The 12,609-nt window shown below is 40.2% G+C and overlaps 1 protein-coding gene across 10 annotated transcripts in view; it reads right to left on the bottom strand.

The window, feature by feature from the left end:
- Nucleotides 1–12,609, bottom strand: part of BAZ1A (bromodomain adjacent to zinc finger domain 1A) — a 103,477-nt gene that overhangs the window by 24,821 nt on the left and 66,047 nt on the right. For all 10 annotated transcript variants that reach the window (XM_025181948.3, XM_025181949.3, XM_075926937.2 and 7 more), the window contains 4 exons: nt 11,868–12,479; nt 9,129–9,295; nt 8,792–8,946; nt 1,429–1,577 (listed from right to left, as the gene is read on the bottom strand). In XM_025181948.3, coding sequence (XP_025037733.3) covers nt 1,429–1,577; nt 8,792–8,946; nt 9,129–9,295; nt 11,868–12,479 — 1,083 coding nt within the window. The remainder of the gene's footprint in view (nt 1–1,428; nt 1,578–8,791; nt 8,947–9,128; nt 9,296–11,867; nt 12,480–12,609) is intronic.

Genomic DNA, 12,609 nt, shown 5'->3' with positions numbered 1-12,609 from the left:
TAGTTACTTTCAGGCAGATCAGAGAGGGAAAATAAAAATGCTTGACTTTTACAGTGCATACTGTATGGGAAACCATTTATAATATTACAGATACAGTACTGATATTATACAACGGCAAGGAATCTGACAAATGCTATGTAAGGTATCTGTGAAAATGTTGCGATTTGCCAGGTATGATAATCTTGTTTTTATGTTTGTATCGCATTTGTATGGGAAGTTACAGTTCTATGGTATATCTGTATTTCAAAAACAGGTGCTGTGCATCTGAGTGACACTCTTAGACAGAATGGCATTAGCATCCCATTCAGCTCAATGACGCATCAATGGTCATCAACTGTACAATGTATGCCCTGAAAGGAACTAGGGAATATACCCTACAAGTCAGCAAGGTATGAGATATGCCTATGGACATTAACTCTGAGGCTTGTCCATGCTATATGCTGGGCAGCTTGTGTGTGGGACAAATGAAGTACAAGTAACATGAAAAAAGACTTTAAAAGGCAGCTGCATCTCCCTCTTTGGTCTTCACTCCTGCTTCTTACCTCTGGAATAATTTTTCTACAACCTGAAACTCCGAACAAAGGACTGAATGTACCCAAGAGGGAGTATCAAACCAGTAAACTCATCAATACTGCTAGAAATCTGATATATGGACTTTGAAGTCTCTATCTGTATCTGAGTGCTTTATTATTTAACAACTTTCTTCTTAGTCTTTTTTTTTTTAAATAATAAACTTTTAAGTTTTAGATGCTAATAGGATTGGCTAATGGTGTGGTATTTTGGGAAATATCCAACCTAATATTGATCTGGCAACGTGGCTGGCCCTTTGACCTGATCCAGAAGAACATTGTGTGGTCTCAGTGCAGACTGGAAGCCAGAGAACTGGAATGCAGTAAAGGGATTGTGTGATTTAATTTCTTATATTCCTGATAACCAGTGCGGGCAATCAAAAGTACAGTTCAAGATTAGCTAGTAAGCCTAAGTACAGTGTTATCCACCTGTTTTGGGAGAATACGCTCTTCCTTTTGCAGCCTACCCTGATATTGGTATTTTCAGTAAAAGCTACTCTGGCACATAATTTGGTCCAAGTCTCAAGAAGTGCCTTATCCAAGCTATTCTATACTTACAAGTTTTTTGGTTCAATTCCAGAGAATGAATACTAAAGGACACATGGCCCAAGAGCAGAAAACATAGAAAGTATTTGGGGAACTTGAACATTCCCAAGTCCCACAGATTTACAGCAATTACAGCTTTGCAATAACCACTTCTTGAATATTTTTATTTTCACAATGTCCACGGAAAAAAGTGTTAGTTATGTGTTCCTGGGTTTTTTTGAGTAAATCTTAAAACTCTTCATGAAATAAATTTTACATTTCTTCAAAAGTCTAATACAGGAATGAAGATGTGGTATCAAGATTAAATGCTTACCAAGTGGTGCTTTGAGGAACCTGCGCTCAGTGCCTTGTTCTATTTGAAGTAGTGCAGATGCCAAGTAACGGACCACATTATTAACTGGCTGAGGAGTACTCGTGTTTGTTGATGCAGTGCTTGGAGCTTCAGTTTTTAATCCAACAAGTCTAAAAATTTTAAAAAGTTAATAGGATTTATGGGATTTTATATCCAACATTGAGAAGAGAAATTAATATCAATTAAAATATTTTAAAAAATTATAGATCTGTTTGCATTGTTTGATCCCAGGAATTATATAATAGTGTAAAAAGAGAACTAGGAGTCTGCTGGCACTTTAAAGACTAACAATTTTAGTATGGCATAAGCTTTCCTGGAGTTTCAGCTCACTTCATCAAGGTGCTATCAAACTCCTTGTTGTTTTTGCTGAAAACAGACTTATACGGCTACCTCTGAAATCTGGGGGGAGGGGGGGAAATACTAATCACAGTTATAGGAAAATGTAAATGAAAATAAATAGTACAATTTATTATAAGACTGCAGTATAGCAATGTAGAAAGAACTAAATATGAGAACATGTATGGTAAACCAGGGTGAAATTTCAGAAATGCCTTCAAATACGTATTATGGGACTTGCACTACTAAATCACTGAGATACTTTCAAAAATTCCACCTGGTGAAAATAAAATTGCTCACCGTCACTATATATTTACATTTATACTACATATCAGGATAGCCACCCAACCCCATCTAATCAGAAAATTAACAACAAAAACCCATACCCAAGATATAGCCCTCCTCCCCCTCACTTTTTTTTTTTTTTTAAAGCTACAATGTGCAAAAATAGCCTGGTCATACTGAAAGTAGAGACAAAGCCTAAAAATATCCCCCAAGTCCATTTCTGTCTCAAGGGACATAGTATTACACATTGCAATGATTATAAATGGAGTACAGAGTCACTTACAGACCATGTCAGTACTCATTCTGCATGTATTTTCATGAAAAGCTCATACATGTCATGTTGATGGGGCTTAGCATTACAATGAAAATGTCTTAAATTTGGTACGATAGGTTGTTTCCATAATAAGAGCATTCGGCCTTTTACTAGATTTGAGTCAGAATCAAGTGTAACCATCTGCAATTCTACCTCATTAAAATTCACTGTTAAACTGTAATATTCTCAGAAAAGTCCATTTCACCCCCCGCTGCAGAAAACTCAGATTTTCCCCTAAACGATATGATAGCCAAAAGTGAACCTTTAAGTTTCTACAAAGAGCATCTAAATTAGCATCTCACAGAACTTTTAGGTGTTAACCTGCAACCTCCCCCCACCCTCCCATGGTCAGCTATACCACTATGAATTTATATGGCAGCAGGAGTCCAAATCTGTTATAAGCATATAAGTTCAGACTGACAAAAAGAGAACCCTAGAAGCAGGGGAAAACAAAAAACAACCCACCTGCACTTAACCAGTAATGACTGCAAACATTTACACGGCTCTTTTTTGTGCAAAATCCCCGTCTTGCGCAAGAGCCGTTCTTCTGCATTTTTTTCAGGAAGAATGGCTCTTGCACAACAGAGGTTTTTTGCGCAAAAGTCGCTTGCGCAAAAACGGAGCCTAATTCATTATGTAAACGAGACAGCAATATTCCACACTTTGCCTCATTTGCATATTTTTTGCACAAAACAGGGGCAGTGTAGACATAGCCAATGTGTTTAAAACTACCTTTGACAGAAGTATCATCATCATCGTCATCTTAAAGCAAATTAAAAACCAATTTCCCACTTGCCTTTTGCTCAAAAACACACTCTTTTGCCTTGCAAGCTCCCCTCACATTTTTAAAGCCAGTTTTAAACAGAAAAGCAAGCTGTAGTAATCCCAGATGATAAAAAGAGCAAAATGGAGAATCAACATAACAAATTTGCTTAAGTGAAAGCATACATTTTCTCTCAAGGGGTACCAAATTTGTTGTCTACAGTGGATACTGCAGCTTCAAAACAGGCTTGCCCCAAATTGTGATTTCTGTAATCGGGCTAAATATAGAAGCTTGAAAGATATTTTAACACCACTCAGAAATAAGAGTACATTTCAAGCACAACGAACAGTTTCTCATTTTTCTTTTAAAAATATAGGCAAGTCAGTTGCTCAGTTTCCAATAGAATGCAAGAGAGCAGTTCTTACAGAATTAACTATCACTAATGAAGAATAAACTAAAATCTTATTTCTTGATAAATGAGCAAAGCAAGCTTTATTATATCTGGGTTTTTTATATTCAAAAGCTGCTAACAATATTTTTCAGTCATATGTACCTTTACTACTTTGTTTCTCTACCCCCCAAAAAATAACCATAATAATAAAAATAACAAGAAGTTTGAAAACAAGAATAAATGAGACCATATGCTTCTTTATCTTGCTCTAGTTAGCCTTTTTGGCCCTAAAAAAATGTCATTTGCTCAGAGTTGGATGGAATGACCAAAAGGTTTACATTGCATGACTTCAGAATCCTTAAGCTTCTATTTTAAATATGCAAGACTTATTATAGGAGCACAAACCAGAATATTTAATGGACATTGTCAATATTATGGATTACAATAATAGAATGAAACTGAGTGTAGACAATAGAGAGTACAGTACTTAAAACTTTTTTTTTTTTTTGAGAATTAAACAAGAATGGAATAGTTCAATATTATGGATTCCAGGGTAGAGAATCTCCACATCCTATTAAAGGCACAAAGGAGATGAACAAATACAATTCTGGACATTGGTTTTAAAATAGGATTCCTATTTAATCTGCGTACTAATTCAGCAACTTGCTATAAAGATAAACAAATAAGGGGAAAAAAAGTGTTCTAATTGCAATGATGTATAGCTGCCACCCTCAAAACAGGATTCAGGAAGCTGTCCACAGATAACATCGTTCTGAGGGAGCAAAGCTGTTCTGTTCAGATCAGTATTTTATGAATCTGTACACAAGTATGGTGTTCAATAAAATATAATGAATGAAGTTATAAATATCCATGTTATTTCAGGACATACAATATATATTAAAGGGTATGTTTCTTAAACCATTAATGTACAAGTACAAAAATAATTCTGTAGAGGAGTCATCAAAGGCCATGTCTACACTATGAGATAAGGTTGAATCAATTAAGGTTGATTTCTGGGTCACCTGCTTTTGCAAAGTCGAAGGTCCATGTTCCCACTGTGCACAAGAATTCAACATAGTTCAAAGTAGTGAGTGCCCATTAGGGGAGACTGCTGTTGACTTTGGAGCGCTGCACTGGGGGTAGCTATCCCACAGTACCTGTATCACTTTGCATTCTGGATTATGTTCCCAGTGCATGCTGGGAACAAAACTGTACAGTGGATGGTTCATGTTGTCAGTGCCCCATAATGCACTCATCTACGCTTTCCCCCCTTGCTTGAGATAATGGGAAACAGTCTTTTCACATCCCTTTTGGCCCTGGATACCTGTGCAGATGCCATAGCAGCACAAGCATGGATCCTCTTTTACATCAAACAATTGTGATGTTGATGCCTAATGGTGAAATATTTTGAGACAGTATGCATGTGAAGCTTGCAATGCCAGACAGCTACCGGTCAGCTGTGAATCAACTTGGAGAAGGGAAATCTATCAGGGGTTGGGGAGGGTGCTACTGTTATGCAAGTAGTCAAAGCAACCAACACAATTGGGAAACAACTGTTTAGGAAGGAGTACGGCAGAAAGGGATCTAGGGGTTATAGTGGACCACAAGCTAAATATGAGTCAACAGTGTGACGCTGCTGCTGCAAAAAAGCCAACATGATTCTAGGATGCAGTAACAGGTGTATTGTGAGTAAGACACGAGAAGTAATTTTTCCGCTCTACTCTGTGCTGATTAGGCCTCAGTTGGAGTATTGTGTCCAGTTGTGGGTGCCACATTTCAAGAACGATGTGGAGAAATTGGAGAGGGTCCCGAGAAGAGCAACAAGAATGATTAAAGGTCTAGAGAACGACCTATGAAGGAAGACTGAAAGAATTGGGCTTGTTTAGTTTGGAAAAGAGAATATTGAGAGGGGACATGATAGCAGTTTTCAGGTATCTAAAAGGGTATCACAAGAAGGAGAAAGAAAACTTGTTCTTCCTGGCCTCTGAGGATAGAACAAGAAGCAATGGGCTTAAACTGCAGCAAGGGAGGTTTAGGTTGGACATTAGGAAAAGTTCCTGTCAGGGTGGTTAAACACTGGAATAAATTGCTTATGGTGATTGTGGAATCTCCATCTCTAGAGATACTTAAGAGTAGGTTAGATAAATGTCTATCAGGGATGGTCTAGTACTGGGTCCTGCCATGAGCGCAGGGGACTGGACTCGATGACCTCTCGAGGTCCCTTCCAGTCCTAGTATTCTATGAATTCTACTATAGAGGGTAGTGATTCCAGGAAATGTGGATACCATAGTGGAGGACTTTGCCGTGATGGGGTGCCCTAACTGAGGTGGGGCAATAGATGGAATGCACATCCCCATCCTGGCATCCAACCACCTTTCCAAAGAGTAAGTAAATCACAAGGGGGTACTTCTCTATGTTTTCTCCAGCAGGTGCTGATGGATCACAATTGCTGTTTCACCAACATCAACGTAGGATGGTCGGGCAAGGTGAATGGCATACAGATCTTTAGTAACATCTGCCTATTCAGAAACATGCAAGCTGGAACTTTTTTCCCGGACCGGAAAATTAGAATCAGAGAGGTAGAAATACCAATAGCGATCCTTGGCAACCCAGCCCACTCCTTGCTTCTGTGGCTCATGAAGCCATACATGAGCAGCCTGGACTGCAGTAAGTAGCAGTTCAACTACAGGCTCAACAAGTGCAGAATGTGCTTTGGGGCATTTTGGTTAAATGTGCTTTTGAGCATTTAAAGGGAAGGTTCAGGAGTTTACTGACTAGTTGAGATTTCACACAACGTTCCCTTTGTGGAGGCAGCCTGCTGTGTGCTCCATAATATTTGTGAAAGCAAAGAGGAAGTTATTTGGCAGGCTGAGGCAGAGCACCTAGTCAGAGATTTTGAGCAGCCAGACACCAGGGTGACAAGGAGAGCGCAGCATGGGACAGCACAAATCCGAGAGACTTTGAAAGAAATTTTATGAATGGCCAGTTCTGAGAGTCACGCACATTGGTCTCAGACAAGATGCCCCTGAATTCAGTGTGTTTGCCTGTAATCCCCCATCACACTCCTGCAATACAAGCAATAAAGAGACTGTTGTTCAGAGACCATGTGTTTTTATTTAGGGAACACAACAGGGACAGAAAAAGGAGTCTGTGGTGGGACCTGAGGTTGAGTGTGAGGCTGCCCTTGAGGTCCCCCACCATACCTTGGGGGAGGAGGCTCTGGAACTAGGTGAGGGAAAATTAATTTGCATGGGGTAAGAGGTTTTGGGGGCGTTTTCTCCAAGCATGCCACCAGGCACTCCATCAAAGCCACCAGGGAGGAAAAACACATGTTCCCGTTGCCTTGCCTGCAATTTCCTACATGCTCTCCTCTCCTGCTGCTCTGCTTGCATCTCCTCCAGGAGTGTATTCCTCATCTTCATCCAGGTTGCCATGTTAGATATCAGTCTTCTTTGAATGACACAGAGCAATAAGGAGCTGATGCTGGGCTTTGTGCTGCAATGATGCCAGACCACTTACTGCTGGCCAGACGTGGGAAGGTATCCTACCATAGAGGATGGAATAACCTCCCCAGAAACCTAGAGTTCCTTCATGGAGATACACAGGGAGGATTCCCGCTCCATCTCCACACATTAAGAAGCTGTTCCGGGTCCCCAGCGATGTGAAGCCACTGAATATGCCACACATCACACCCAACTGCCTTAATCCATTTATAGCAAGAAAAATATTGTGAACTCACCAGAAGTGCCCTCCTTGGGGATCAAGTGCTTGACTGAGATGTCCTGGGAGGAGGAGATTGACTCCAAAGTGATGACAAGTTCTTGGCTTTCACTGCTCACCTCCTGACCATTTTCCTCATCTCCTTCTATCTCTATCACCACATTGTCCTCCACTCTGCTGTCCTGAGTGTCCTGGGCAGATTCCACAGTCTGGCTTGGGAAGCTCATCAGCTTCCCCTCCTCCACCGTCATGCCAGGATCGCATGCAGCTAGTTATAGAAGCAGCATGTTTGCAGTGATGCTCCAGACTGTCCATTTGCCTCCTTTGTTTTGCGATAGGACTGCCTCAGCTCCCTTATTTTAATTTCGGCACTGCTTGGTGTCCCTGAAGTATCATTTCTCCACCAGGCATGTCACTCTCTTTGTGTAGTTACAGCATTTCTTTTGCTGTTTCGGAGCTCCAAGAATATGGAACCCTCTTCCCATGCCTGGATGAGGTCCAAGGTCTCCTGCACACTCCATGTAGGTGCTCTTTTGCACCTCTGGGAACTAGAGGTCATGGGACTTCCATGAGTGTAAGTCATGGCCACACGTGCTGCCTGCTCTGGGGTGTGCTTGCAAAATGGCTATCTGGGAAATTAAATTCAAACTTTCTAAGGGCTTTTCCTGTTCACCTGCAGAGCAATAGAGTCACAAGTTGTGGCCAGAAACGTCACAGCAAGGCGTCAAACAGTCCCCTGCAGACCCTGTGGCGCTTTGCTTTTGAAATGTACAACAGCCCTCTTACATTGTAAGATATAAAATGCATGCATACATTTTTTACAATATAGTACTTGAACTATTTAATTTAGACCAGGGGTGGCCAACCCACGGCTCGCAAGCTGCATGAGGCTCTTCCCTCCCTTAAAGTGCAGCTCGTGAAGCTGTCCCCATGGCTTGCGAAGCCACCTCTATGCCCCTAGAAACAACTCCTGGTTCCCTGTGCTCACCAGGTGCATTGGAGCCGTCCAGCACAGCAAAGCAAAATGACTCCGGCTGACAGGAGCCTGATGTGGTCAAAAAGCCAAACTGGAGTGTGTGGGTTTTTTTTTTTTAAAAAGAGGCAGTGTTCTCTCCCCGTGGGGCCTCCCCCCCCCCTTTTTTTTCTTTGCGCTCAACAACTGTTTTCCCCTCGGCTCTTGACTCTTTGCGCTATATCCAGCACTATTTTGGCTCTTTGCCTGTAACAGGTGGGCCACCCCTGATTTAGGTGTACCAAGTAATGGACTCTTTCGTGCACATGCTAGAGCAATGTTCAGTAGCTCATGGACAAAAATACACTGCTTGAAACCACTGACATTTTCAATATTAAAAATTGTGGTTCATAGAATTTATCAAAAACTATGGCAATTAGTTTAGCAAGGTAGTGATATGCAAAAACTTAACCTGAACAAAACACCCGTAAGACATAGAAAACTGAATAACCATTTCAAGACCTGTAAAGAAAACACATTTGCTATTTCAATCACAGATCTTACCTGTCTTTTACAATGAACTTGGCTTGATCATCTGTTTCCATTTCTTCAGCATCTTCATTCACAGCTTTAATGATACCATTTTCCTTATTTTCCTCATTCAGAAGTTCGTACTGCCCATTTTCTAAGGCTGCTCTCCAAGACTGCCTATCTGTAACCTACAGCAAAACATGAATGAGAGCCTGCACGCTTCTACTTGTGCCAATAACTGCACACATTTAACTCAAATTTCAAATGAAATAAGAATACCAGGTGCTGAGTTCTTGTTCAGGCAAAAGAGTCAGCAGCACTGTTTGGTTACTAGAAACACCACTTTCCATGAAAGACTATAATGTAATACCTTAATAGCCCCCAATGTTCCTTGATAGATTCGGTCTTCAATGTCCAAAAGAAAATCTCTAAGCCTCAGTTCAAGCTGCTTTTCTGCAGACATTTGAGATGTATCATGTGCGTTCACTATTCTTCCTCGCCCTGAGGATGGTGGTTTGTTGTCACTTTGAGGTTTGTCTGCAATAACCAACATCATTTTTGTTAGGACGCCCTATTTCTTAACTGACCAGACAATATACTTCCAATTAATATAATCATTATTAACTAAAATGAATTGTTTTTTAAAATACTGTCTAATATTCTCTCAGTATTAAGATTTTCCATATGAACATAGTAGGATCTAACCCAAACCAGATTGAATATCTATATCCCTAAAGAAAAATGGGAGATTAACATACAGACCTCCCCAAAGCAAGTAGATTAAAGGGATTTTGTTTACTTAAAAAAAAATAAAAAAAAAATCACATGCCTATCTTAAAATGTTTTACCTACCACGAACAAGTAACAACCAGAAGTCTCTGAAACTAAGTAGTCATTTAAGACACAGCCAGGCTGCAGTAGTCCAGCAGGGGAAGCCTGTCCAGTGGCTACAGCAGAGCTGGGGCTGGGACAGGCCAACAGCCCAATCAGGGCAGTGTGCTGCCGCAGCAACTTGACTGGGACCACAGCAGCTCAGCCAGGACCACATGCTACTCAGCAAGGGGCTGGTGACGCAGCTGAGGAGCCAGGGTTGCATGCCTCTGTGCCAACAAAGAGGCTGGGGCAGCAGTTCTGGCAGCGGGGCCAAAGGAGCCTACAGCTGTGAGGGGTGGCAGGCTGAGGGGGAGGTGTCTCCACATAAGGCAGCATGTGCCATCTTAAATCTGCCACTCTCTGCATGAACTGGCTCCCACCTGTCCTACCACACTCCTGCCTCTGGGGCAGGGGAAGAATGAGAAGCCGGTGGGGTGAGGGAGAGCCAGCTTTTAAACCAGTGCTCAGAGAGCACTGGCTCCTCTGGGGAGAAGCAGCAAGAGTGGAAGGGGGACAGGCAGAAAAATGGGTGCCAACATGGTTGGGCTTGTCTGTTAAACTCTTCTTTAAGAGTTTATAAAATTTGAAAATTTAAGGACCGCTATCAGCGGGCAACACAAGAGACTGCTGCAGTTGCAAATGTAATACATTTCTAGAACAACATTTAAGATTTAGTTTAATAAGTTCTATTGTGTCTGTGTGGATGATTTAGTTCTCACCATTCCTAATGTACTGCTGCTACTGCAGCTTGACACAGGTAAAATTATTATATACTATTTCCTAAATTAATAAAAATCAAGTTATCTTTAAAAAAAAAAAGTACACAAAGTATACCATCCGAAATGTTGTAAAATGCTGTACGGAGTTGTAAATTAACATGTTTTAGGAATCAGATTTGCACCACTGTTTGAAGAAATGTGTGTCGCATCAGTGGGAAACTTAAAAAACAAACAAACATTTTTGTGTGATTTATATCATGATTTAAATCAATCTATCCTGTTTAATATTATTGTAAGCGTGTGTTTGTTGTGGTAGTGTGCAGGGGGCACAGTACTCATCTGGCTCTTTTGATTAATGGTGGTTGCAAATGTGGCTCCTGAGTCACATAACTGTGTGTTCCATTGCTCTAAAGCAGTGGTCACCAACCACTCTGAGAAACACTGTGCTACAGCATCACAGCTGTACTGATGTAGCACTGTAGTGTAGACTTGCCATAAATGAAACACTGAAGATATCATAAAACTTCCTTTTCAGTTAAAAGATTCCTGCAAAAAACTTCACAAATTCACAAAATACATGTGAAATATACACAAGACATAGCCTTCACGTATGTTAATGACATATGCAATTGTCTTACTGTTAGTATATCTATATGGATGTTTCATTTTTTTTTGTCACAGAGAGAGTTCAATAGTTTCAAGCAAACTTTCAAATTTTGACACACAAAAGCAATGTTATTTCTTCAGAATAAAGCTACTCTTATAGTGAGGATGTGCCAACAAAAGTTTCAAACCTTCTGCCCTATTAAGCCTGCACATGTCATAGAAAGTGCCGAATTATTGGGAAAAAACAATCAAGCATCATCATCCTGTGAAAAGCCATGCCCCATACAAGTCAAAGTAATTAATCGCCGCTCCTTGTATCCTCTGTCTCCAAAGGCAGACCATTTTGTGTCTCCTTTCAGAACAGAAAAATTGAGATCTCATTAGCATATTGAAAGTGAGTTCATGTCAGATACCAGTGTTCAGGATGATCTAGTATTCATCCAACTTTCATTTTAAGATTTCCTTGCCTTTTTCTAGATATATATATATATATATATATATATATATATATATATATGTTGTAGTTTGTTTCTTTCCAGGTAGGCAGAGCTAATGACTTCTTCAAAGACCAACAACAGCACCTCTGATTTATGTATGAATCAACATTTTAAAAAAAACCACATACACCAAAAAAAAAAAAAACAAAAAAAACAAAAACAAAAAAAAACAACAAAAAACAGTGAAGCCACTATCCTTCTACTGAGAGGCCTAAAATACATTATCCATCACAAAAATACACAGAAATCTCTTTTCTGGAAAACCAATAGTTCAGTTGCTAAAACACGTGGCAGAATCATTTAATCATTCTGCAGGGTATTTGAATAAGAATGACAAGTTTATATTACACTACCCTGAAATCAACTGTGAAAGCAAATTAAGATAATATATATTTGGAAGAATTTGCACTTTACCTGGAATATGGAATTTTTCCACAGGAAAATTGTTTAGTTGCTCATATAATCTATTTTTCTCTTGTAAAAGAGTTTCTTTTAAGGCACTCTCCCTATATCCTCGGGAATTCAGAGCCTCTAAGAGTTGATCCAGTTGTTCCCGAGAATTGTAAAAGCACCAGCGGTTTGGCTTATATACTGGTCTTGGCACCTCTGCAGCAACACTGGCACATGAATCTTGGTCAATATTGGAGGTAGATTCAGATGACTTCAAAGACTCTCCAGTTTTAGTAGATACCTGAAGTTCATTTATGATGTGAGACTGAATGCTATTCTGAAAGGAACAGGGTCGAGGCAATAACATGTCCTCTGTGAGACCAGAATAGTCCTCTTCTATAAACAATCCAGGAACTGAGGGGAAAATCCAGTAGCGGCGATACATGCGGTCACGACCCAGGGGAGAGATATTGGTGCAAGCTGTAGCATTCTGAATCTTTTCTAAAAGTTCCTTCTCTTTCTTTTGTTGCTCCCGTTTTAAAGCTTCTTCCTCCTCAGCAGTAAGAGGTTCACTCTTTTCACAAGAAGTCTCATCTTGTCTTGTAAAGTCCTTGAATCCATTTTGCCCCCTCCTACCTAAAAAGTAAGAAAGAAAACTGACATCACTGTATTTGTAACCTCTGTCATTAGCTTAGATTTTCCCAGTTTCTAACAAAAGTGTTGGGAACAATCAGGTTATAACTACTGGTCAGTAGCAATGAACAAA

Source organism: Pelodiscus sinensis, chromosome 5, assembly GCF_052426305.1.
Source record: "Pelodiscus sinensis isolate ZL-2025 chromosome 5, ASM5242630v1, whole genome shotgun sequence".
Classification (NCBI taxonomy): Eukaryota; Metazoa; Chordata; order Testudines; family Trionychidae; genus Pelodiscus; species Pelodiscus sinensis.
The sequence above is the reverse complement of the archived record's forward strand: the minus strand, read 5'-3'. Positions and strand labels throughout refer to the sequence as shown.